The sequence below is a fragment of the Thermoascus crustaceus genome (genome assembly GCF_041956765.1).
Source record: "Thermoascus crustaceus strain CBS 181.67 unplaced genomic scaffold VTN00scaffold_7, whole genome shotgun sequence".
NCBI lineage: Eukaryota > Fungi > Ascomycota > Eurotiomycetes > Eurotiales > Thermoascaceae > Thermoascus > Thermoascus crustaceus.
In genome coordinates, this window is record NW_027192533.1 from 1,137,169 (window position 1) to 1,163,455 (window position 26,287).

General features: G+C 51.1%; 6 protein-coding genes across 6 annotated transcripts; 3 read left to right on the forward strand and 3 right to left on the reverse strand.

Annotated features, from left to right (window-relative positions):
- Positions 1 to 1,924: 1,924 nt before the first annotated feature.
- Positions 1,925 to 2,601, forward strand: VTN00DRAFT_9406 (uncharacterized protein; the record flags this gene model as incomplete). The annotated part of the gene is made up of 3 exons (XM_069436363.1): positions 1,925 to 2,114; positions 2,193 to 2,290; positions 2,365 to 2,601. 3 exons carry the CDS (start codon positions 1,925 to 1,927, stop codon positions 2,599 to 2,601), a joined length of 525 nt encoding a protein of 174 aa, XP_069284991.1.
- Positions 2,602 to 3,567: 966 nt separating this feature from the next.
- VTN00DRAFT_9407 (uncharacterized protein) lies at positions 3,568 to 4,549 on the forward strand (the record flags this gene model as incomplete). The annotated part of the gene is made up of 2 exons (XM_069436364.1): positions 3,568 to 4,101; positions 4,193 to 4,549. 2 exons carry the CDS (start codon positions 3,568 to 3,570, stop codon positions 4,547 to 4,549), a joined length of 891 nt encoding a protein of 296 aa, XP_069284992.1.
- A 624-nt stretch (positions 4,550 to 5,173) lies between these two features.
- VTN00DRAFT_9408 (uncharacterized protein) lies at positions 5,174 to 7,324 on the forward strand (the record flags this gene model as incomplete). The annotated part of the gene is made up of 2 exons (XM_069436365.1): positions 5,174 to 5,556; positions 5,695 to 7,324. 2 exons carry the CDS (start codon positions 5,174 to 5,176, stop codon positions 7,322 to 7,324), a joined length of 2,013 nt encoding a protein of 670 aa, XP_069284993.1.
- A 1,375-nt stretch (positions 7,325 to 8,699) lies between these two features.
- On the reverse strand, positions 8,700 to 10,244 carry VTN00DRAFT_9409 (uncharacterized protein; the record flags this gene model as incomplete). The annotated part of the gene is made up of 4 exons (XM_069436366.1): positions 8,700 to 9,410; positions 9,485 to 9,936; positions 10,052 to 10,120; positions 10,205 to 10,244. The coding sequence occupies 4 exons, from the start codon at positions 10,242 to 10,244 to the stop codon at positions 8,700 to 8,702; spliced, it is 1,272 nt and encodes a 423-aa protein (XP_069284994.1).
- A 645-nt stretch (positions 10,245 to 10,889) lies between these two features.
- VTN00DRAFT_9410 (uncharacterized protein) lies at positions 10,890 to 14,160 on the reverse strand (the record flags this gene model as incomplete). The annotated part of the gene is made up of 2 exons (XM_069436368.1): positions 10,890 to 13,996; positions 14,064 to 14,160. The coding sequence occupies 2 exons, from the start codon at positions 14,158 to 14,160 to the stop codon at positions 10,890 to 10,892; spliced, it is 3,204 nt and encodes a 1,067-aa protein (XP_069284995.1).
- Positions 14,161 to 16,500: 2,340 nt separating this feature from the next.
- On the reverse strand, positions 16,501 to 19,815 carry VTN00DRAFT_9411 (uncharacterized protein; the record flags this gene model as incomplete). Its single annotated transcript, XM_069436369.1, has 3 exons — positions 16,501 to 17,379; positions 17,432 to 17,484; positions 17,538 to 19,815. 3 exons carry the CDS (start codon positions 19,813 to 19,815, stop codon positions 16,501 to 16,503), a joined length of 3,210 nt encoding a protein of 1,069 aa, XP_069284996.1.
- Positions 19,816 to 26,287: the final 6,472 nt, after the last annotated feature.

Genomic DNA, 26,287 nt, shown 5'->3' on the forward strand with positions numbered 1-26,287 from the left:
TAACGACGCCACCGTTCAGTAATAGGGCCTCTTTTCGTATAATCAAGACAAACAGACTGTTAATACTGTCAAGATCAGACGAGAGGTCCTTCGATAAGCCGTCTCCCTTCTGATATATCAATTATTCCGGGTTTGCAGGGTTTGCACCATCTAGGTAGGGCAAAGCCTTGTCTTAAGGGAGGCACGTGTGTGATATCACCTGCTCAGCTCACACCAGACTCCGAATAAAAACATGCGGATCGCAAGAACTCCTGCAGTTGCAGGCTTTTCATTGAGCCTTGGAATACGCCGCCTTCTGTCGTGAATACCTGTTGAAATAGGACCAATGTCTCTGTTCCTATTGCCAAGGACACAGGTCAGTTCTGGAAGGCGTTAACTATCGACTGTCCCTTGCAGGAGAGGGCGTCGATGGCAATTACAGTCAGCACATGGGTAGCTGCCAACGTTACCTGTCATGCGACAAGCCGGCCACTCGTCTTGTCCAGCTACAGTGCTGCACTTTGGGAGCCTCGACATCTCAGTCTGAGGATAATGGTCAACATTATAATTATCTGACAAAGGAACTTTTGCACACTGCGTCAGTGGTCGCTGTTATGGGACAGTTCGCTCAAGAGACGACTAACACGCTGCTAGGACCTAGAGCCTACGGCAAAAGCTATGGAGCGCTAACTTTATTTAAGTGGCTTATTTAAGTTGGGGGCCTTTGGGGCCATTTGCAGGGATGCAGCAGGTTGCGTCCGTGCAACTCGTATTTTCTCGAGTTTCCGACGAGTCAGGCTTGCAGCCCTCCTGTTAGACTGTCGGTCTTGTCACTTTACATCTCGAATGGTATTTGAACAGCTGTACGCAGTAAGTACTACGGAGGGAACTACGGCTGGAGCGGCTGCGGTTCCGGAATAATGACTTGACCAAAGTATCTCCAGCACATTGTTTTTCGGCTGATCATTTAGTACAGAACCGTGCGAAGCACGCAAGTACGCATACGATCGCTGCCAACCGCGAAAGTGGGTTTTCTGTCGATCTTTCAGCTGAGGATACGGGGTCCGAACCCATGTCCCCCACTATACCAGCGCTACTGACTGGCACTAGAAAATGACCAATTAACTTCTTGACGCCTATACAGCTACCCGATATCTTCTGATCGCGCTCTTTGTTATTTCTGCACTGGGAATGAGCACAATGTCTTCTAGAAGCTGTCTCATCCAGAAACAATACATCTACTCCGCCCAGAACGGCACAACCCCGCCGTGTAGATAATTAGGTATGATTCACAGTGAGTGTTCAGAGCACACTAACAAGACCAGATATAGCACGCAAAGTGAGGAACCTTCAACAGTGGACTGACTAGCGGGGGAACGCCTCGTGTTACGGACTACACTTAGCAATATTAAACGTGCTATGATTGATCTCCCTACTTCAGCCCGCAAAGCCCCGTGCTGCATGCGGCTGTGAGAAAGCATCCTTGCTCATCTAGCCGCTAAGGTTGCTCTCCAGTTCTGCCTTATGTGGCCTGGTGCAAGATGACAGGTGGTTTGGGGTAGGAAAACGGACACACAGCCCCATCGTTTTGTCAAAAATACTCGATCACAGCTATTACTTGACAGTGCTTCCGTTGATTCTAAGTTCAACCGCTTCTGATAAATCGCGGATCAGCGGCCCCGTTTATTTCGTCCACCGAGGGTTGGAGTGTTGAGTTATATATAGGACTTAGCCTGATCTGCTTGTCCCTGTCACAATACTTTCTCAGCATTCTGCTACGCGGGGCGTCATCTCGCCGTTTGGATTCCGAGACCCCCAGACTAATCCACTGTCCTCCTTTTAATAGCTTATTCGTTTCTCCTCTGGATAAGACGTCTCCCATTCTCTTGTTCTGCATTCGCTCCGTTACCCGCTTTGGTCTACTTCATCGTCGCAGTCCGTCACAATGGCAGAGAAGGCCGACGCTGCTCCCACATATCCTCCTCAGGGATACATACAGGGTCCTCCCATGGCAGACCCTGGTGTACAGGTGCCGCTTCAAGGCCCTCCACCTGGCGCTCCACTTCCAGCCCAGCAGGCGTCTAGTAGCAAATGGTCCAGCTCGTTCTGGGACTGCTGTAGTCCTGCGGATACATGTATGGACTTTCCAGATACTTTGTTCTGTTCACTAAAGTTTAGAACCTTGACCTGCTAACTTTAATACTTTATTACAGGCTTATGTGGTTGGTGCCTACCATGCTTTCTCTTCGGCAAGACCCAAGCTCGAATGAAGGATCCTTCCCTTAAGAACTTTAGCTATTGTAACGGCGACGTACGTGTTCCCCAGTGCATCGAGGATCTGGGTCCTAAGAAGAGGATATATCTGACATTAATTTTTCCTGGCAGTGCTGTCTGTGGTTGTGTCTGGGTTACTGCGGTGCCAGCTGGGTACTCCAGACGATAAAGAGAGGTGAAATGCGTGAGCGCTACGGCATTGAGGGCTCCTGCTGTGGAGACTGCATGAGAAGTTGGTGCTGTCCCTGCTGCGGTCTCGTACAGGAGGAGAAGGAGGCCCAGCGCCGTATTGTTCAAGAGGCTCCAGGCTACCAGCCACCGCAGGGAATGACGTACCCTCAGTTTTAAATCGATATTTTTCATATCGGTCGTTATTCACATGAATGATGTCGACGCCAAAGAACATTCGCATTGTGTCTCCTTGTTTAGGTTGATTTATTTCCTTTTTTTTTTTGATTGAAAGTTTGATACCTCTTGGATAGTTGGCCATGGGATGGCTACCTCGTCGACCTATATACTCAGTCGGTTTCGAACCGCTACTTCGTTATTTCTTTGATGTGACTTTTCCTGGGTTGACTTTTTTTCATGCAATAACTCTCGGAGATTGTCCGTCTCCCTGCGGTATTTCTCCTCGGCCTGACTGCGTAGCGATATTTGTGTTTCAGCGCGTCCTGAATGCTCGTGTTCCAGGATGTACATGGTTAATAAATATTCATCATCCCCAATTTTACAAAAGGGCATAGAAGGAGTACGGAGAACTGTCCGTATCTCCCAGACTACACAGCCAGGAAAACGTGCATAGAATTAGGTAGGTTTGGCAAATTACGCCCATCTCGGCTATCGCAGGGGAAATCCCCGCACAAAGAGCGAATGAAGATACTGTAGATCCGGTTCGTTTGACAGATCGCGCCCTACACGTTTGATCCTGGATCCGTTCGAGAACTAAGTGGTTCGAACGATCGGTCCCGCACGGGGTTCGCTTACGAATTGATAATGAATGAATGAACCGCATCGATTTTTGCCGGACCCCGCTTGAGATCGGTTGATCGATTGGGAATCGTAGTTTATCATCATATCTATTTTCTCCACTCTTGCCAGCTGTCCCACCCCCCAGTCTTTCTTCTAGGGCTGCTTGCTTGTCAGTCGCTTTTGAGCAGACAGGTGATAATAGTTGGGAGTAAGGGGTGGTTTGATAAGTCTTATATCAAGCCTTCCTGGGACTTTTTTTTGACAGAAATTTGATTCATTTCCATCATTCTAAATATCGAGCAGGCCCACACCGCCTTTCCCCTAGGTATCTATATACAAGGCACCATGGCTCCCCCATCTGCCACCGACGATCTCACCTCCAATGGCACGTCTTCCAACGGCGCGGCATCGTCCTCGCAGCAGTCACAGGAGGCCGCGGCAGAGAAGGCCAAAGTCAAGATGGCCTTCCCCAAGCCGCCGGTCTTCGAGGACAAATACAAGGAGCGCGAGTACCTGAAGGGCCGACTGGCCGCCGCATTCCGCATCTTCGGCAAGTATGGCTTTGACGAAGGCGTCGCGGGCCACATCACGCTGCGCGACCCCGTTGACCCGTCCACCTTCTGGGTCAACCCCTTCGGCGTCGCCTTCTCCCAGATCAAGGCGTCCGATCTCATCCAGGTCGACCATGACGGGCAGGTCATCGCCGGCGGCCCTTGCAGGCTGCTCAATGCCGCGGCGTACATGATCCATGCGGCGATCCACGCCGCGCGGCCGGAGGTCAACTGTGCGGCGCACAGTCATAGTATCTATGGACGCTCGTTCTGTGCGTTGGGAAGGCCGCTGGATATTATCACTCAGGATTCCTGCGCATTTTACAATGTGAGTTCCATATGAACCTTCCTCCCCCATCCCCATTCAGTGTCTCAATCCCGATTTGTATAGGAATGCTGACGGATATCCACCCTCCCAGGACCACGTCGTCTACAAACAATTCAACGGCATCGTCCTCGCCGAGGAGGAAGGGAAGAACATCGCCAAAGCCCTCGGGAACAAGAAGGCCGCGCTGCTGCAGAACCACGGTCTCCTGACGGTCGGGCAGACCATCGAGGAGACCATCTTCTGGTTCGTCAGCCTGGAGAAGTGCTGCCACGCGCAGCTGATGGCGGACGCTGCGGCGGCTGGCCGTGGAGGCGAGACGATCAAAATCAGCGACGAGGACGCCGCGTTCACGTACAAGTCTGTGGGCACTCCCAGAGCAGGCTGGTTCAGCGCGAAGCCGCTGTTTGATGTCATCCACCAGGAGACTAATGGGGATTATCTGAATTGAAGGGAGGAGGGGAGGAAATCCATAGGTCTATTTCTTTTGGCTTATTCTCTGTAGCGTTCATCCTGATCTATACGCTGGGTATGCCATCTTGGTGCGTGATCAGCCCACAAAAGACAGTCGTAATGCTGCAATTGTCTCGCATTGGGCCCGGAGCGGGGCTATCAATGAATAGTATCGTATTCTAGAACGACGATGTGAGTATGAAAAATTTCGGAGCTGATCTCAAGCTTGAGAGGGGCAGCTTTGCCAAAGCCTGTTTGTCAGCGAAAACACGTGGGAAAAAGGCACAGTAGACCTTGCAGACAAAGACAGTCCAGACATCATATACGTCTCAGAAACAGAGAGAGGAAAAAAAAATCTCTGCAGTGGCGAAGGCAGAGATTGCTTGCCAGTGCTTATCGCAGACAACGGCGACGGCGGCTCTAGTTCCGCGTTCGCCAAACCGAGTCTGGACCGTCCGAAGTTTTCTTCGGAGCTCGACTTTTTATCGCCGCCGCATCTCCCTCTTCCTCCTCCCATCTTCAACTCTCCTCCCTTATCCTTTTTTTTTCTTCTCTCCTGCTTCCTCAAGCCGGATCTTTCAATCTTCTCATCCGGTCTTGTTTTTGAATCCCACAATTCAAAATGTTGGGCGCTGTTCGTCGACAGGGCCTCGCACAAGCCCTCCGCGCTTGTGCTCCCCGCTCAATCCCCTCCAGGGCGACCGCGCAGCTGGTGAAATGTCAGAAGCCGTCTGCCATATCTTCCCTGACGACCTTCCGTGCACTGCACTATTCTCCTGCTTTCAGATATGCTGCCACCGGCTCCGGTGCCGCCGCGCAGGCGCAGGCGCAGGCGAATGGGTCGGCACTGTCTGGTGAAGAGCGTATCACCCAGTTCCAGGAATTGGCGGACCAGGATTTGGTCAGCCCGAAGATCATCTACAATATTACGCAGAAGATGAATATCACGACCATGACCGACGTTCAGAGTATGACTATTCATGAGACTTTGAAGGGAGACGATGTGTATGTACTTGCTTTCTCTTTTCCCGTTTCAATCTGAATTTTTTTTAAAGAAACTTTCATGGCCTCCAAAGGTCTGAAAGATGCATTCTTGACTTCTGTTCTCCAGTCATGGATGCTGATATTTCCCGTAATCTACAGTCTGGCCCAGGCAAAGACCGGTACCGGAAAGACTCTTGCGTTCCTTGTCCCCGTCTTGCAGAATATCTTCAAGGATCCATCTCTCGAGAAGCGCTCTGCTAGTAAGTGGAGCACGCCCGCAGACATCCGTGCTATCGTCATCTCCCCCACCCGTGAGCTCGCCGAACAAATTGCTATGGAGGCCAGGAAGCTCGCTCAGGGGACCGGTGTCGTTGTGCAGACTGCCGTGGGCGGTACGAGGAAGCAGGAAGGGCTTAAACGTATCCAGATGGAGGGTTGTCATCTCCTCGTTGGAACTCCAGGACGCCTGAAGGATATCCTTTCGGACTCGTCGAGCGGCGTCAAGGCACCAAAGCTGAGCGCGCTTGTTCTGGATGAGGCTGATCGCCTCCTCGATCAGGGCTTCGCCCCGGAGATCATGGAGATCCAAACCTACCTTCCCGATCCCATGAAGGTGGATCGTCAGACTCTCCTGTTCTCTGCCACTGTGCCGCGGGAGGTCATGAGCGTGGTCCGAAGGACCATGAAGCCAAATTTCAAATTTGTCAAGACCGTCAAGGAAGACGAAGCGCCAACCCACCTGAGGGTTCCGCAGAAGGTCGTCCGCATTAACGGCTTGGAGAATTCACTGCCCGCCCTTCTCGAGCTGACCAAGAATTACCTCGCTAAGCAGAGGGAGGACCCTAACCTTCCACCTTTCAAAGCCATTGCCTACTTCAATTCGACAGCGCAAGTCACCCTTGCGTACGAGGCTTTCAGAGGACTGCTCAATGATCCCAGTGATCGCCGCAGCGGACACCCGCTAGGTCGGATGTTCATAACTGAGATGCACTCGCGCCTTACTCAGGGTAAGAGAACCAAGAACTCTGATTCCTTCCGGAATGCGCGCTCTGGCCTTATGCTCTCTTCCGACGTCACGGCTCGTGGAATGGACTTCCCCAACGTTACCCACGTTATTCAGGTTGGCGTCTCTCGTGATAGGGAGTCCTATATCCACCGCCTGGGACGCACTGCGCGAGCGAACAAGGAAGGAGAAGGGTGGATTTTCGTTCACCCTGGTGAACAGGGTGACTTCCGCTTGAAGCTCGGCGACCTCCCAATCGAGAAAGACACCTCTCTCCAAACAGCTGTGGTCGACATGACTGCCGAGTCTCAGGAACTCCCTCAATCTGTTGCCGAGACTCTCAGTCAGGTTTCCGCGGCGATGAAGCGGGTCCCGGCCGAGGTCAAGACCGAGTCGTACAGGTCCCATATTGGCGTGCTGATCGGAGTCTTCGAGAGGAAGGCAAAGATGATGCAGGCGCTGAACGACCTCGCCACCTATGGATACGGCCTGCCCGAGCCACCGCATATTTCTCCGGAGGTGGCTAGTAAGCTCGGCCTCAGAGGTGTCCCAGGTGTCAACAGCGGCAGTGACTCTCGTCCCATCCGAGGAGACCGGAGTGGTCGTGATGACGCTCCCTGGATGGGGCGCGGCCGTGTCAGAAACAACCCCTTCAGGGACAACGACAACCTGTCGTACGGCAGGGCCAGCGGACGGCGCAGGTTCGACTCTTTCGAATCCCGTCGTGACAGCGGTCGGTACATGGACCGTGAACGCCGGGGATCGAGAGATGAGGGCGAGTACTGACCGCACCCATTTAGGTAGTAGGGATTGATTGCTCCTTTGGACAGGAAGCAAGCAAGCAACCAACGTGCATATTGGACGGCGTTTGATTGGGGATCCGGCTTTTTGCTTTTTCTCTAACGTTCGACCGTGTCGTTCTCAAACCTATCTTCATGTCCCTTTTTGCATTAAGCATTGAGATGGGATGAATGTCGACCGCGTTGTCTTTACAGAAGAAAGCTTCCGCTTCGATAGAGACGGCGTCCTTGTTGCGTGTGTTTTGCGGTCTCCTCTCTTGATCTATCTTCTGATATGATACGGGGCTTGGTTCTTTCTAGACCTTTTTCTTCTTTGTTATGTTCTGTTACGATATTTGTTTCGGTTCACTGGGGTCATGTCTTCTTCATTCATCACATCTCTTGATGATTCCCCTGATGTTGTTTCCCAGTCCTCTTGTCCACAAAAAGCTTACCCACTTGAATCTTTTTTATGAGTCTTATGTACGAGTACATATTGGAAAAAATGGTGTCGGGTCTCAAGGGAAATTGTGTATAGGTCAATATCATCTCCTCTTTTAATCTAGACGATCTATCTGTACGTCTATACGTCTATGCAGTACATCTACCAGGGATAGATATAGATATATGAGCCTGTTGAAACTAAGGTGACGACACAAATTTTCTTTTGCAGGTTTTCTACTACCCTACGTTACTCCAACTCTGTTGGAGTTGCGATGATTTCTTTTCTATCTCTTCTTTTCTCTGCAGCTAGTCTAGTCTAGTCAGGGCTAAGATAAAGGTCTATATTATGTTATGTATGTACATGCAAAGCGCCTTCTTCTTCTTATACCCCCAAAAAGACCTTGTTCATTTTGCTTGGTTTGGTTCATTTGATCGAGTTAGCTGGTAATATTATCACACACACAAACCTCTTTTTTTGATTTTTATTTTGTTTCCCTTCTCTTCTTTTCTAAGTCTCTTTCTATTTCTCTCCCATGCATGCACACCTGGTGCAAGGGAAGAAGATCAGGAAGGGGGGGGGGGGGGGGGAGAATAAAATAGAATGGGAATTAAACAGCAAAAAGAAGAAAAGTCACACATATGAACTTAACTGACGGTGGTTGAACAGGCCAGAACAAGATCAGATCTCTGAAGAAGAAAAAAAAAGCAATGATATCGTGGATAGAAAAAAGCAATGCTAGATAACTAGATATATGAATGTCAAAAAGAATAAGGTCCATCCTGAACCATGTCTCTATAGCTGTCTCTCTCTATGTAGATAGAGGGGAAAGAAAGAAAAAAAATCTTTACTCCTGCCCATCACCTAAAATTCTCAAAAGGGTCACAAAAAAAAGAAAACATGCATCCAATGCAGGAGTGTATTTTACTTCATGTTTTTTTTACTCCCGAATAATCATGTGCTCTCTCGCGGGACCGGTACCGATCCACTTCACGGGCACACCACCCAGCTCGCGCTCAATGAACTCGACGTACGCGCGCGCATTGGCTGGCAGATCCTCCCACCTGGTCACGCCCATCGTGTTGCTCTTCCAACCAGGCAGAGTGACGTACTCGACCTGCACCTTCTCCAAGACGTTGGCGTCGCCGGGGTACGAGTACTCGTGGCGGGTGCCGTCCGGAAGGATGTACGCGACCGCGACCTTGATCTCGTCGAAGTCGTCGAGGACATCGAGCTTGGTCAGGTTCAGGGCCGTGTAGTGGTTGATGGCGTGGGAGTAGCGGGCCAGGACGAGGTCGAACCAGCCGCACCGGCGACGGCGGCCGGTCGTGACGCCAAATTCCTTGCCCACGCTTTGCAGCTTGTCACCGATCTCGTTGAGCTGTTCGGACGGGAAGGGACCCGATCCGACGCGGGTCGTGTAGGCTTTGACGACGCCGATGATGGAGGTGATGCGGGTCGGGTTGATCGAGAGGCCTTGGACGGCGCCGCCCAGGCCGGTCGAGGAGGACGTCACGTAGGGGTAGGTGCCGTGGTCGAGGTCGAGCATGAGGGCGTTGGCGCCCTCGACGAGGGTGTCGGGGCAGTCTTTGTATTTCTGCAGGAAGGAGAGTTGGTCGACAATGAAGGGTCTGAGTTTTTCGCGGTAGGTCTGTTCGTAGTTTTATCAATATTAGCAGAGATATCGAATGTATACGAGCCAGATTAGAAGAAGACGTTGCTCACCTTGAACCGGTCAATCTCCTCCTGGACGTCGTAGTCCAGCTCGCCAAACCGGGCCCTGTACCCAGCATCCAGGCTGCGGAGCTTCCTCTCAAAGACTTCCTCATCCAGCATCTCCCCCATCCGAACACCCCTCCGGGCCGCCTTGTCACTGTAGCACGGGCCGATACCCTTACCCGTGGTGCCCACCTTGCGGCCGCCGAGCCGTGCCTCCTCGAGGCCATCGACGACGGAGTGCAGGTCGAAGCAGACGTGCGCGCGGTCGGAGATGAAGATGCGCTTGCTGGCGGTCGTCAGACCTTTCTCCTCCAGGGCGGCCAGTTCCTTGAAGAAGCTAGGGACATGAACGACGGTGCCCGCGCCGATGAGGTTGATGCAGGTCGGGGAGACGAGACCCGAGGGGAGGATGTGGAAGTCGTAGGTCACGTTGTCGTGGACGATGGTGTGGCCGGCATCTTTCAAATAAAAAGAGAAAAAACAAATCAACCGCTCAGTCTTTTATCTTGCTGCTTATTTGTACCCAGAGTCTTGGGAGATAAATAAAATAGACGGGACATCAGGTTGACTCACTATGACCGCCAGCAGTGCGACAGCACAGCGTCGCCTTCTGCGACAGAAGGTCGGTGATCTTCCCCTTTCCTGCTCAGGTGCAAAAAGTCTGAATCAGCAAAACCATCCCAAAACGAAAGACTGAATAATCAATAACTCCGGGGAAATCCCCACCTTCATCTCCCCACTGACTACCCAGTACAATGGTGACCATCTTGGTTTCGGTTCTGGAAAAAGCGACCCAGTCACGTTACTGCCTTTCGTGTTTTCTCTTCCGGTTCTCGAGTAGCGGGGTTATAATAAATCAGACAGAATCTCGATCCAGATACTTTTCAACACGCGTCAATGGCTTTCGTGTTCTCCGGTTCGGGAAAAGCGAGAGAGAGAGGGTATCAAGATGCTGCGGCGGGAAGACGGGAGTCAGTTCAGGCGGGCGCAAAAAGAACTCTTCTCGACGCTACTCACAGAAGAAGTGCGGGGGCGAGACTTCACGAGGACCGAGGCCTAGACTCAGCGACGAGATGAGTCAATTGGGGGCGCAGAGATGGACGAGATCCAGTGATGATGTTCCTTTTCGGCGATGCGCACGGCGGGGTCCGGCGGCTTCTCGGCGGGGTCATGCCGCATCCCCGCGCTTAGGGCTCAGGGCTCAGGGCTAGGGCAGCGAAAGAGATCTGTCCATTTTATAATCCCAACCAGACGTGTCCACAGCTACAACACACGCGGGTATTATTATGGTACACAAAACAAGAAGAGAATCATAGATAGCCTCCAGTCCAGGTCGTCCATGCGCCCGACGCCAAAACCATGCTCACATGCACCTCTGTGGTTTTACATGCTATGCTGGTATCCAATTTCACTAGACCACCTTCCCGCCGTTCCGAATCCATTCCCGCATGTCCCCTAACTCCAAAATGCATTCCCGATGTCTTTCCCATGCCACGTCCCAGTGCTCGCGGACCTTGAAGTCCTCCTCGACTCCGCGGAGGTACGCGCTGAAGCCTCCGGTGGGCTTTCCGGGGACAAGGTTCTCGTCACCGTTATCTGTATCGTCCCCTTTCCCGTCTTCACCATCGATATTGAGCCGCGTAGAGTCGCCCACTGCACTGATCCACACCGGGGACAGTCCGGTCTCCACTGCCTCCTGCCGTGCAGTAAAGTGCCGCAGCATCCGACGGTTAAACTCGTTCCACTCGCGCATGTATGCGTTCATCTCCGTCACGTAGCGCTCCCACGCCTTACGTGGTAGGACCATCTGTTGTGAACCAGGAGCAGCAGGCACCAGAGGTGGCCGGAGAGGACGTTTCGGGGGATTGGGGCAGTCGAGCTCGCGAGGACGGACAGGACGCCGGGTGCCATGCTGATTAGGACGTGACTCGAATGGAAGGTTCGCGTGGATATCGTTCAAGTCCTCGATACCGACGTTGTTCGTCGCTGTAAAGGGAGTCACGTTGCTCAGTTTCTTCAGGTTGAAAAGGTTACTGCTACTATTGACGCCATTTGTCTTCGCACCACTGTTGGACGATGGCTCCTTAGGTGCAGATGATGCCGCAGCATCTTGAGTCGTTGGGTCCTCTCTAGCGCCTGCTCGCCACTCCGGTCGGTTTGGCTCTACCGATACAAGTCTCGGCCCATTTGTATGAGCACTTCCCGTAGTATTAGAAGTAGCACCATTCGTCTGAGGTACATCCGTCTTAGAAGGAAGCTCTTCATCGATGTCCATCGCTTCCCCATCCCCGGGAACGTTCTTTGCCGACTCATCCCCACTACCATCGATGGTTATCTTTGCTTCCTCCGCTTCAGTTGAAACACTGGCCGTTGTACGCTTGACTGGAGGCCTCGATTGTTTCCTGGGGCTTCTCGCGCGACGAATGTTTGCCTGCTGTGGGGTGCCATCGGGGAACGGCATCGTGAAAGTGGCGGTCTTCAGCTGTTCTGCCCAACTATCCGCTGAAAACGTGGCATTTATAAACGGCGTCGGCTGCTGCTGTGAGGGAAACGGAGTACGCGCCGAGTCCTGACTCGTCGCTGTCGGTTTCGACTGCGAGCCGGACCCTTGTCTTGTCGCGGTTCGGCCACGGGTAGGGGATACCCGCCGCGATGCTCGTGTTCCCTGATCCTTACCTGATGGCGCTGGTGCGAAGAATTCTGCGGCGCCTTGGAAAGTGCCTTGCCAGTCGCTCGCAGAAAAAGTAGTGCGCAGGTTTTCATGGCTCCGGCTTTTAAACTCTCCGTTCGGGGATGCGCTGGCAGTCGATGATCCCTCGAAGCTGTAAAGTGCGTCAGAGTCAGCCTTCGGGTCTCCATGTGCAGACTCGTTGATCGAAAATTTAACTCGGTGAATAGATGCAAGGATCTCTTCCGCCTTAGGAGCTGCTCGTCGTTCCTTTCCCGCAACTTTGAACCGCTTGGGCGACGTATCGGGAGCCATTACGCTCGAGGGATAGGCCCAATACGGTGGTTTACGGCGAGGCTCATTCTGATCAGTCCTCGGGGAAGAGAATCCCCATTTTTCCGACCATTTACGGGTACAGGGGTTAGGGGTTGAGCCATACAGGTTGAATTGGGTCTTAAATCCTTCAGTTTCGCCGTTCTTTGCGGCTTTACCTTGGGTTTCCGGTTGCTGTGAGGTTGCAGGGTCTGCGGTTCGATGTGAACCATTTGGATATGCGGCGCTGTCTGAGTCATGACCTTCATAATCCTCATTGTCAGTACGGTAGTCCATGTATTCGTGATAGGTCCACGGTCTTGATTCATCAAAGCGGCTCCGCGGACGTGATGGGGTCCATAAACCGGCAATGTTCGGCCAGGCTGAAGAGTGCTCACCGGTTCCGCGATTCCAGTCGTTCTGGGTGTGGAAGTCGGAGAATTTTTGGTTTGGACGTAGTCGACTCTTGGGTGTGGCCTTTGGTTTGGCACGTGGTGCCCCTTCGTCGTCGTCCTCGTCGTCGTCTTCGTCACTAGATGTAACATCGGATGAGAATCCCCGATTATGATCTGTCTTCAGTTTGGGGCTCGCACTATGGTGTCTACCAGTCTGAGGAGCCGTCGGGCTGGGCGGGTTGGTCCGCGAACGAGGCTTGGGACTGCCAGGAGTGTCTCGAACGCTTGTGGAGCGGCCCAGTCCAGCACTTGAAAAATACGTCTTTTCTCCCCCAGTGGTTGCATATCGGGTGCTCAGCCTTTCGAATCCCGGGATAGGGGAGTCCTCCTGCTCCGCCGCAGTCTTTTTCTTTGCTGTCGGCGATGGTGCGGGCTCGAAGAACGGACGCTCGGCTCTCGAGCTAGAATAAGCAGAGGTGTTCCGGGCCATTGGTTCATCACCCCCTGGATTTCCCGGGTCAAACCCGTTCTTTTTCTTGGTCGACTGAGACCGGACGTTTCCAAACGGTGTCTGCCCTCTGGGAGCCGCTGTCTGTTTGTGGTTTGAATTGACATGTTCATACGCGGACTTCTTGGATTGTCCTGTTGGCGTAGCGTTTGGCGTTGTCCTACCAGACTGAAAGGTGGTCCTACCCATCCGAGGATCAAAACTGGCCCAGCTAGGCATGCTCGAGTTACCTTTCATTTCCTGGAATCCGCGAAATGCATCAGCCCGCGTCTGGGAATCGTCATGCATCTTCTCCCAGGGCTGCTGAGGGGCAGCTCTCGCATAGCTTGCATATCGCTGAGCGCCCGCTGACGGAGGGGCATGATATGATGAGGGACGCGGAGGAAATCCTGGCTTGGAAGATGTCTGTGTTCGCGTGGAGGTGGGATGAGCATAGCTGGCTGTGTTGGGCTGGCGGGTAGCATTTGTCTTTGGAGGGCCATAGAGCTTTCCGTAACCAGCACGAAGCCTGTCGGTGTCATACTTCAATCGCTGCTGAGGGTCACTGAGAATCTCATGGGCTGCCTGAATTGCTTGGAACTTTGCGTTAAATTCAGCCTCTCTTCCCGGATTTCGGTCAGGATGATACTTTAGGGCTGTTAAGAAAAGCGTTTCAGTTAGCCACTTGCTGTCCGCCAAAGCAACGGCTGACCGTAGACTCACCAAGTTTCCTAAACTGCTTCTTGATCTCCTCGGTCTCCGCACTGGGAGTGAGTCCCAGATCGGCGTAGTAATCTCTACGCACGTCTGCTTTCACCATCGTGACGGTGGAGGGGGGACCCTTCTGAGTCCTTCAAGCAGCGCAGGGGAGTATTCCAGATTCAACAAGCAGTATGGTTGTCATGCATGACCTGTCATCGACTTCGGGAACAAGGCAGGAGAGCTATCCAACTTCTGGAAACGGCCAAAATCCAGGGATAAGCAAAAAAACGAATGTCTCCTTTCAGATCAACCCGTATTTTTCCTCCAGTAAACCAATGCTCTTTCAATGGCCTCAAACGAGGGACAGTGTGAGTTTTCAGGTGGGGACTGTGAAGTCAATCAAACGCAGGCTACTTGGGCTAGCCTATAAAGGTGTCGTAAGATTTAACGCCGTGTGATAAGCCTCAAAAACTGCACATGAGTTCTTTGTCAGTTGAACCACTCTCAGCCGCAATTAATATCATAAACACAAGACGGATGGGAGTGAGTGAGTGAGCCCTAGGCAGCTTCCTTCGCCAACTACCGCCCAAGGGTGAAAGGCAAAATCAGGAGAAAAGAGTGACCAAAGTGAGGCGCAGATGCAAGGGCCGGAGGCCTTAGGGCTGTGGCAAGGCTCTCAAGTGAAAGGAAAGAGAAAGTTACTGTACCTTGTCCAAATGGAGCCCAAGCAGGCCACCACAGGCAGAAGGCTATCTGCACGTCGAGAGTCCGCCGCTAACTTTCAGACACCAGAGTACAGTACACGACACCGAAGCCCAAGCTTTCCCCTAACCAGATATGAACGATGCAGGGCCACAGGGCAGTGTTGGCACGGTCTTTCCCCTGGCAGGGAAAGAGAGACGTTGGACGGTGGGCGTGCGGGGGAGACCGTGGAGGACGCCGGCGACAGCACCAGTAGTATAGTGGAGCAGAGATCTCGCACTGTCGGACTCACTGTGATCGGCGCAGAGAGGGACTGGGAACTTGAACGATGAAGACCGGGGGTCTGGCTGAGAGAAGGCCGGACAGGATGAGCTGCTGCGGCGGACAGCGGGGCGAGCACCGCGGAAGAGAGATAGGGTCGCGCGAGCTCCGTGATAGCGCTCTGTGTGAGTTGTCCGAGGCGCGGTGATTGGCAAATCAAAGGGAGACGAGGGGAGCCTCCCACCGGACAACAAAGGGCCCGTTGTTGTGTTCAGCTTTGGTGACGGCGGTGATTGTTTTGCTTTTTCGATCTGGTCGGTCCCACACGCTGCCTGGACGACTGAATGGAGCCGTGCGGATGACGCCCGCGCGTGCCTCTCCGCCTTGGCCGTTCGACATATCTGCTGCGCTCGCCGTGCTCATCTTGGAGCTCTCTAAGTATGACGACGAGGACGCGCAATTGCTTTGTTGCTCTTGAGTTGATGTGTCACCTCTATGCCAGCTACAGCCTGGCGCTGTTGCTCTTCCTACCAAGCTACGGGCGTCCTGGTATTCCTGTTGCTACGCCTTGCTGCCCAACCAACTCTCCGGATGCCCGTTGGCACTGCGGCAGAAGAAGCAACCAGTCGCTCGAGGAGGTTGCCGCGAGTGGCAGATAGCCAGGAAGCAAGAATTGTTGCATAATGGGCGCATCAATGGCTGGAGTTCTGTGAGATTATAGCACAATGCACGGCAACAAAAACAAGACGACCGGAGCGTATGCTTTGTCCCTTTGTAATTTCGTACTCTGACTGGTGTCTCAAAGCCCATTTATTTATCCAATATATCTCCTTTCTGTGCGTAAAACGTCCGTCCTTTGACCGCTCAAGAGCCCGCTTACCAAAGAGTTTTGTGCGCTTCGGCTGTTGGCTTTACAGCCAGACCGTGATTGCGAGGCCTCAAGGCATGCCAGCCAGCCGGGTTCGACTAACCTGCTTGAATCGCAGCCAGTTGTCTGTCTTGCTGTACTAGACAAGTGCCGGTATAGATACTAGCTATTCAACACGTCGAAAATAGACCAAGAATACCTAAAATATTTGACCCAGAAGTATAATATCGTATAACACATCCCGGAAGGATAATGATATGGCAACAAACGGAGGTAAGAGCAAAAATATGTGTCAAGAGAAAATGCGCAATGGGGAATAAGGAGATGGATATACCCAAGAAATAAGAATCAACAGGGACAAAATATGAACACAGCGAATTTTGCGACATCGTTTCCCTCCCTTTTTGCCTAGGAAGACACAAATCCAAGTCTGTTCGTTCATCGTAAGTGGCCGTTACATTCCATAGCAATCCAAGAAAAAAGAATAGAATGTCCCAAGGATACCGATTCCGAAAGATATAGCAGGGAAGAAAACAGAGATTTGCTTGAGACGCTAAACCGCACCAGACACCTTTACGTATGAGAAAATTCGGATGACACTTTCGCAAACAAGATCCTTTCAAAGGGCTAGGTTCCATTGTTTGCACCTCCGGCACCGCTGAAAAAGTAGTCTCCAAACATGTTGTAATCAGTTCCTTCACTCCAGTCGTGCTGGAAATCGACCGCCATGCCGAATCCCAGATCAAGGCCAGTTCCCTGACCACCGCCTTGTCCAAACGAAGGCATGAACATAGTGTAGTCAGTGTTGCTACCGAATCCAAAATCGATGTTCTGACCACCACCGGTGGCAAAATTCAGAAAGTCTGAACCGGGAGCAGTAAGATTCTCTGACTCTGTGACCTGGGGCGGCTGACTGAAGTTTTGAGGGGCACTTCCGGAAGAAGCGCTTTGTGGGGAATTGGCGTAATAATACTGCTGCTGTTGGGGGCTAGAGGTGTCGTAGTGGTTGTAGGATTGCATGTATTGTGCATTTTGCTGATGTTGCCTTGGAACTTCCTGTTTGAAATCGACGGTTGGCCGTCTGGAGTATCCAGACTGGTCGTAAGACTGCCGCGGTCTCTTAACACTGGGAGGACTTCCACCGTCGAATATATCTCTCAGGTTCATATCGAATCTGGGGACAGGTCGTGACTGCCGCAACTGCGCTTGCTCTTGTGGCTGGCTCTGGGTCGAATGTTGCTGATGGTCCGTCGGTTCACTTCTCTGTCTCAATCTTGGATTGACCGAGTACGGGGACGACGGTGGTCGTGAGATAGGTGCCCCAATGCCTCTTCCGAGGGGTCCAGCTTGCGACCCAAAGCCCGTTGTTGAGAGACACATCTGAACGGTGGCCTTACTCATCCGGTCAAAAGCGTCCCGACATGCTTCTGCAGGAGGGCATTTCTCCATCAGGTCCTCAAGAACAGAGGTGGCCGCAAGAACCGTGAAATCAACTTCATCGAGCGTCTAGAGGCCGTAAGTTGCTATCTCTGACCTTTTCCACAGCAAGACGACTTACCAAGCGACTTCGGACGACGGGTGAATGCCATATTGCATATAAGAACGAGATACCTGCGATAGTGAGCTTCGATTTCCTAGGAAAGACTCGCAAAGGGCAAGCTTACCCGCCATGAACAGGTGATGGGTTGCCAGGTATGTATAGTTCACAAGGCGAACAAGGTGCAATTGGCGATAGATCCGAAGTATTTTCTGTCCAGCTTCCGCAATGTTCAAGTAGATATCATCTTCATCTTCGGGCTCTTCTACATTTGAGAACGATGGGCTCGACACATCGTCCGCGGGAGTCAGCTCTCCCGCCAATGGAGCAGGAACCGTCAAACCTTGTCGATAAAGCATAATCAAGGCTTGCCAATAGTTTAGCTCAAGGAATTCCAGAGAAAACTGCACGCCCGTCTTTTCCCGCGTGGGTGCCGAGTCTATCCACTCTGCAAGTCGTCGATGAACGTCTTTCCGCCATGAATGGAAAGAATCGAACCCTTGTAGAAAAGGAGATGGAAGCCTGGTGTGCATATACGTATTTCTGCTATTCTTTCCCGCTTGCCTCGTAATACGTGCTTGTTGGTATTGAAGGACTTGTTGGATTTCCGACTGGAGAAGCCGTAATTTGAGATAGTGGTGAGCTACATGCTTATAGCTCGGTGCATCCTTCGGGGGTGTAACAAAGCCAGCCTTGGTGATATATTTATCATCCAACAAGGATGGAAATTCCGTGGTAATTACTTGGTCGGTTATACCGAACGGCCGACCAACGCAAGTGCTGACGAGACGGTCGAAGCTGTAGACACACCACCAAAGACGTCTTCGAAAGTCACGTACCCATTCCCTACGTCCACGCTCACGGGGATCGATTTTTAATTGCCTGCTATCCTCACCTTTGACTGGCGGACGAATGTCTTCCTCCCCAATCGAGTCAATACCAGTCCCATCTTCGTAATGGAGACCCAAATCGATGGCCAGCCGCACAGCAACACCAACAATATACCATAGCCCAGGGGCGACAGGCCGAAGCAGAGCAAAGCCAGCCAGCAGCAGAACCGCTTGCAGTTCCTCTAGGCCACCATGGCCATCACTAGAGGATGAACCGAGAAATGACTCCAAATGAACGATTGCAGATGCGTGATACTCTTCCGGCTGGTACTGATGACCTAATATTCTTTGCCTTTTCGAGGACGGTGATCTAGCAGGGCCTCGTTGTTTTCCTTCACCCTGCGTAGAACTTTTCCCTTCATATATGATGCCCGCACCGATTGCAAAGACGATGTTTAGGACGTAAAGATCGCGGGCAGAGAGGTTCTTTTCATCCGTTGAATACGCTCGATCAAAGAGCTCCATAAAATCTCCCCGGTGAAGGATCGGCATCTGAGGATTTGCATGCTCAAAATAAAGCTCAACTAACTTCTGTGCAAGGTCCCGATCCGGAAATTCCGCGCATTTCATCATTGGCCTGGTCTGCAACCCAAAGAAAGAGTCTCGCATTGTACTCCCAGCGGTCCCCGTCGCGCTCTGTCGCAGGCGCTCACTGGGATTGGCAGTGCCACGGTCGGATACGTTCCCCGAGACTGAACTTTTCACGGCTGCGAAGACCACCCTAGCGAAAGAGATTCCTGACGTAGATCCAAGATAGCGAGTATCCGAAGTTCCTTGAACGGACACCATCCCAATGTTTGATACTAAGCTGTCTAGTCTCTCCTCGTCTCTTCTTTCACGATCCGCGTCCTTACCCGCGCGATTTCGACTGTCTTGCCTTGTATCGACCCGGCCAATGGAGTTGTCGTCCTTCTCTGTCTTCAGTGTGGCCAATTTTTCATTCGTTGGAGATGTACCGTCCGCAGCAGAATTCCCAGAGCTGACAGACTGCGTATTTGCATTATTGGTCCCTCCTGCTCCTTCAATGCCCTCCTCGCCTTCGAAGGCGACAGCCTCTTTGAATTCAATGCCATTGTCCCTCAATAGCCTCTCCAAGTATGCAACACGCGCCTCCAGGAAATAGACGTAGCTTCGAGGTATCTCTCTCTTCGTAATGGGATCATATCCGACGCATCGAACTCCGGCTTTCTCACAGGACAGACACCGGGGGAGACGTTGATCACAGCGGTTCTTGCGCAAACGACAGCGATTGCAGGCGGAGACATTGCGGAAAGTGCTCGAGCTTCCGCCGGTAAGATTCGCAGCGGACATCGCCGGTGAGAAGGTAGTCAGTGGAGAACGAGAGGCGTGGGCATTAGGACGGTGACGCTGTGCGCCTGGACCATCGCGAGGCGGATACTGCAACGACGGCGGTGACGAGTGGGGTTGAACGGACGACGGTTCATCGGAAGCGTGAGGTCTCTTCGTGCCCAAGGAGGATGGAGGTTCAGGAGGATGAGAAGCGGAATTCAACATAACGAATATGCGACAGGGACCGAAGTTGTGCTACCATTTCTCTCTGGCGGGGCCGTACGCGCAGACCGAGAAGTTCTACTGATATACAACTCCAAGATGGCCCCAGTCTTCATGTTCATGTAAGATCTCTCTTTGCAAAACGGAATGCGACAGTGGAAAGCTCGCGTATCACATCCACTCGGGCATAATTCATTAGTTGGCGATTGCGGAGGAGCAGAGCGCAGAGTTCAGAGAAGCGCTGCTCCGGCAAGCATGTAACTCGGAGTAAATGCGGTCGGGGTGGCCGTGGGGCCTCCAGAAAGCGGACGGATGAGATCTGAGAGTTGCCAATCGGAGTCGCAAGCTGTGACCAAAAATGCAGATAGTTATTGGAGATGATGAAAGCTTCGGCTAGCGAAGGCTACCGCGAAAAGTCTCTCCGGTAGTGAGCTCTCAGAGCCGTCGGCGGTCGAGGATGGAGATAGGGCTCGGTGGAGTCGACGGCGGTCTGGTCCTCTGGTTCATACGGCGACTCCGACGGGATCGAACGGATTGACCAGACCAGACCAGATCAGATCAGCATCATCCACAAGAGAACAAAAATCGTGTCGCAACAAAGTTCATATCCAGACAGGAAGAAACCGAGTAAGTGATGCCATGACCTGGAAGCTCAAAGAGTCCCTGTTGGTGGTGGGATATGACAGTACCGTACGGGTTGCATACCGTTTCGGCAGCGGCGGACGGCCCGAAAAAGTCGATTCGCGCATACAATTTGCCAGAGATAAGGCCGCAGCTTTCCATATCGGGCACGTTCTGTCATCGTTCCGTCACCGAATTCCGGTGAAACACACGATACAGATACGAAAGATGGCTGATACTTGCACTCCCTCGTGTCTCCCGGAGCATTTCTGCTGTGTTTTAACTAGCATTTCTTGCGTCTCTGTGCTGAATTCTCCTATTCTCCCACGAGGTATTGATAAATAGGTACTCCATCATACTTATCCAACTTGACACCACGGAATTGTTCAAGACCCCCCCCCCCCCCGAACGATGCATGCTTTGGGGCTCAGCCGCAATTCTCGACTTGTCCTAGGCCACGAACCCCAGTCACCCTCCAATCTCCGGCTTCCATCGCCTCCACGATGTGGTTCTTAAAAAATAGTTGATTGCTCAGTGCCTCTACTTCTTGCCGTTTCTTCCGTTCTCCCCACTTGTCCTTGGAGAGGCAGTGCGGAGTCCCGATATTGCTGCAGGATCGTTCTCTGATGGCTCGTCCATGCCTTGGTTGAAAAATTGACTACAGTATATAGGACGGGAGGCAGCCTGCTTGCCAATTGTTGCGTGGTTTTGCATTTCCAAATGTCACCCTAACCCCTGTTGGCCCCTTACATATGGCACGGAGTACAAGTGCAGATCCTGCCCGGCTTCTCTGGGTTCTGCCCGCCTTCCATGCATGAACCCACGTCCAACATCTTGGCTCAACTGATCACTCATCAGAGGGAAGCCTCATCGACATGCAGGATCCCTTTCATCTGAAGAAGACGACCAAAAAGTGGAGAAATCTGGGGAGAACTGCCGTGAAGCCAGGCTAAGGAGAGCCAAGAACAACTTCCCCGCGTCATTTTATAAATATTGTTTCACCCATGACTTGAAAATGATTTCATAATATGTATCTGGTAGATACGAAGTATCAGAATTTTCTAAGGAACGCTCTAAAAAGGCACAACGGAAAACGCAGGTCACGTCAGGCTACTGACTTACACTTGGAACTGCAGGACTGGCCGCGCTTCCAAAAGACTTGACAGACCAATGAGATACCCTTCTACGCACCTTCTCTTTCCGCATAACTGAGCATAGTTCTCAGCTACGATCTCAAATGATTGATTTCCCTTATTTATGTTTCCAATCGACGGTGTTGGATTCTGAGTGCTGAAATTACCATCGTCCTAAGCCGATTCAATATTGCCTTCATCTCCTTTATTTATTTCTGGTTGCGCATCAGAGAAGAGAAATTCCGCTTGCCAAACCAGCGCGACAAATATGAAGAGATTAAGCGAATGATCCGAGTCAGCTCGTCCAATTGACATATCAGCTGGTCATCCGATGTGGTGGATCTTTTTCCTGAAGAGAGGAAAGCACATTACAGCCTGACATGAGGAGCAATAAAGTACTGCGAAGGGACAGTCGACAATGAGAGTTCTAGCCATGCTAATAGACTCTTCGCCGGGAAGAAATGAGGGCCCTTCACTTCTCTTAATTATCAGCTTATGGTTCTCCTTATCCTTTTTCTGTTCTACTGTCGATTGTATTCGCTCTGGAATTGATTAGGAGGGCAACGGAGTCCGCTGCTTTCTAGAGAAAACAGCTTCCGCTTTCTATCGCTTGAGGATATTCTTTTTCAAAATATGACTTTGATTATTGCGCAGCTCCGCTGGTCTCACGCAGAATTCTCGATTTCAAAAATGTGATGACTGGAGTTATGCTTTACGCTATCAGAAGGCCATTGCCAATGACTATCAGTCTCCTATCGCGTTCTTACGGATGGCACACAACCTAACTACCATGACTTCAGCAACTTTCTGCGCTCTTCTAGCAAGATGAGACTTATTTACGATTCTCTCTTGGGCGGGAAACAATGGCGGGCTACATTCGCTATTCCTTTTCCCGTCTGTACGGGCATTAATCGATGTTGCTGGACATTTCTAAGAAGCTGGAGCAGCCCCTTTTTTTACTCCAAAGAATTCATCTGATTTTATTTACCAGCAGGTGCCCTCTCGGATCCTCCGTCTACACGAGGAAACGGCAACACTCTCATATTATTCTGGTTGTTGCACTACAAGGCCCTTAAGGTCCCTGGATTGGACTATTCTACGCCATTGATGCCGGTCGAGAATGGGCACTCGCGCACCTCTTAGATATCCAATTAGCCCTGGGGCTTGTGGGTCCTTCGTGATTACGTCTATTCTCTGCTAGAGGATATTCCTTCATGCTCTTTCATCTCTCTCTTCTAAGAAGGTACCTAACACTTTTTCGATTTCAGTCCTCATACCACCACATGTCGAGAGGCGAACCAAACCGCCACATACGTCACTATTTCTCGGTGTTGTTCATCAAAAATATGGTGTGGACGCTAAAGACATCTCATTCCAAAACTTACCTGGTGAAAAGCCAGCTGTTTCAATTGCATTTTGAAGTTCTAGTCGTTAGATATTTGGTTCGTGGTACAATTGTATCACCAGCTTCATTAACGATACTCCCTCTTTCGAGCATATTTTCATTATTCGGTGTAACGAAGAAGGAATACAAGGATATCCTGCACATACATGGAGATGTCTCTCATTTCACTTTGCTATCTACTACCTAGTTACGTCAACAACTACAACGTCTATCCTCCCATCCAGAAACTCCCATTTCTTCAAGAGTAAGAACATATCTCACCTCCTCGCCATTCCTACGCTCTATACACGTGAGCAAATACCAGCTAGCACATCTATTTCTTTCAAAACATGCCTTCAACTGAGCAATTAACCTATAACCTCTGTTGACCTGCATTTTTCAACCTTAGGTCGACTATCTGCTTTTCCTAAATGAACTTGTGCTATAGCTTATATAGTCCAATTACCTATACCTCCTGCACGGATGATACATCTCGCTTTCCAACGTAAACAACATGCATGATATTCTCTTTGCACTTTCTTGCCTGTTTTATTTGCTACCTAGCAGGTCAAGCCTGCCAATGATCAATGTCGCTACATAACTTTCCTTCTGTCTTTAATGCTTGCTTACATGATACAGATTGAATTGATCACTTGAAGATCCAGAACTCATATCAGACTGGAGAAAGGAAACCTATCTCTCATGAGTCTTGTGATGGATGAAACGTTCCAAGAAAATATTATTTGTCTGAAACTGGCAAGTTTACTATCATATGAATGGATGGATGGACGGACACCAAGTCCATTATCCAAACCCCATACGCAATTCTACAGTTACAGTTTCTTACTAATCAGCTATATTAAAATATCTTGTTAGGAAAAAAAATGCTATGCAAGAAACTAGCATTTCATTTCTGTTCTCTCCAAGGAAAAAGATGGCTCTAACTATCGGTCTGAATCGAGACCTCTCTTGGGAATGATGAATAGGTCTCTCTCTACCTCACTTGAGTATCAGTCACTACACTATTACTCACATACCATATACGACCGTGACTGGACCCATTGGAGAACATGCTCAGCCACAGCGCAATCCTCCCCAAACCAGAACTAGAACATCCAGAATGACCCTCCCTTCTTGCCCCGACGGCAATCCTAACACCCGCAACACGAAACCCGTCTCAATTGATCCCCTGAAAGTGAAACTGGGCGGCTTCTCCGAGAAGCCTCCGTTCCTAGCCTGCTCACTAAGCATGCTTTTTTTCAATCCTCAGGTAGACGCAGAAGCAACCAACCGGGTCCTGTTCAGATGATGCAAACTAGCAGGTCAGCAAAGTAACGACGACGACATTCAGGCCCTTTTTTTCCCTTCCCCTCCCCCTCCCCCCTCATTCTCTCTGCTCACCATCTCCCCGATCCGATCTCCCCGCTCCCCGCTCCATCGTAGCATACATACAGACAGACAGACAGCCAACAGATTTACAAATCATCCACATCTGTCTGTCCAGGGGGCCCCGCAGAAAAGGAACCACGGAGGGTCTTATCTTTCTTCCTGTCTGTCTGTCTGTCTGTCTGGATTACAATCCAATCCATCGGATGAAAAAAGATCCCCGCCATCTCCGTTCCGTCCATACATATCCCCGGTCCCGGTCCTCAAAAAAAACTAGGTAGGCAAGGTAAGCCCTTATCTTTCTTTTCTCAAGCAAACAAAAATAGCAGCCCGCAAAAATAAAAACACGACACAACATAACACACAGACATCCTGTCGCACAGGCCACATGCTGTACACGATTGCGCCTATCGGAATTCCCGGAATAGCAGCACTTCATGCAGGTTGTGTTGTGGCTGGGCTGACGGGGTTGGTGGACTGGGGGTCAACCCGACCCGATGGTTCTCTCTTCTCTGCTCTTCTCTGGATTTTGCTTTTTTAAACACCACAAAACGAGAAAAAAAACAGACCATGATGCAACATGCACATGCAAATAATGCAGTGCAATGCTCCTTCCTGTATGTATGTATGTATCTATGCGCAGCGTCACATCCCCATCCCCATCATCGGCATTTTTCTATAACATACATTATCAAAGAATGTAGGGGGAAGGGGGAGGGCGACGCGTCCACGGGTAGCAGCAGTCTGGGGAAGGAGACGGACAGACGGACGGTTGCATCTCGGAAGCTGTCAAGTCAATGTTATGATCTGACGTGCCCGTGCTAGAGTGGTTGGTCAGGTAGGACAGGGTAGGAATTAATCTCTCGAATTCCCTCTTTTTAGGAGCGTGTGTGCCGCGCGTCTCACTCGGCCTATCGTTGTAGCATGTACTTTATTACCAGATGTTGGTTATGCTATAGAGAGAAGACCCTAATCGGACTGGTAGTACTGTACTGGTGGGCCCTCTGGACGTATGTACATGTACACGTCCTAGACTGGCGTTGTCAGTAGTGTGTATCTATGACACCCAGAGAGGTAGCTTTTAGTTTGTTATGGTTACGAAATAAAAAGGCGATGGAAGATAGTTCTAGTACTTACTAAGATATCAGTAAATTCATAAGCTGGTTCTTTTGGGGCGTAAATCGTCCCCTGGAACAAACGAGAATGTCCACGAGTCAGTCAGACCGTATTTGCGGGGGCAAAAAAGAAAAACAAAAAAAATCGAAACAGGTCCATCATGGCTCCGAATCCTACAGCAGCAGTAGTAGTCCGCGGGCCGGTTTCCGATTAGTTGCTATAACCCCGAAATTCATCCATGGAGGTCAAAAGTCCCGAAGGATCTGGGGATCTCTAATAGCTGCTGCTTAGGAGCCAGTTAGTAACCCTGGAATGGTTGTCGTCTGTCTGCCTTGTCTATCTGTCCGCCTGTCGGTCCGTCCATCCGTCCCGGCTCCCTGGTCGGTGTGTGTAGGGAGAGGGAGGGAGTGGAGGGGTGCACACATCCCATGTTCCACGGAAGCTATATATTGGACTTCTTAAAGAGCTCTGATTCGAAGTAGACTGGGGACCTCCCTCATCCATCATACAGATAATCCCCATCTCTGCGCGCATTCCAACCCTCGCAGGAGCATAAATAAAAAAACAAGGAGATATACATCCCCGCACCTTGTCTGCATGATATCCCCCCACGCCCACGCAATTCGTCGGGTAGGAATCGCGGCGGTCTGTCTTCGCGAAAAGAAAAAAAATAGCACAGCATGAGCGCGTTGTTTGCTCGTCGAGACGAGTACCTACGTGAGCGGAATCCTGCTTTCGCTTCCCGGGACTTTTCCCATGCGAGACTGGGAAGAGCACGAGGGCCTGTGCTCTGATGTTGGTCATGCGGGCGCAGTGTGCGTGCGCAGGTTGCAGC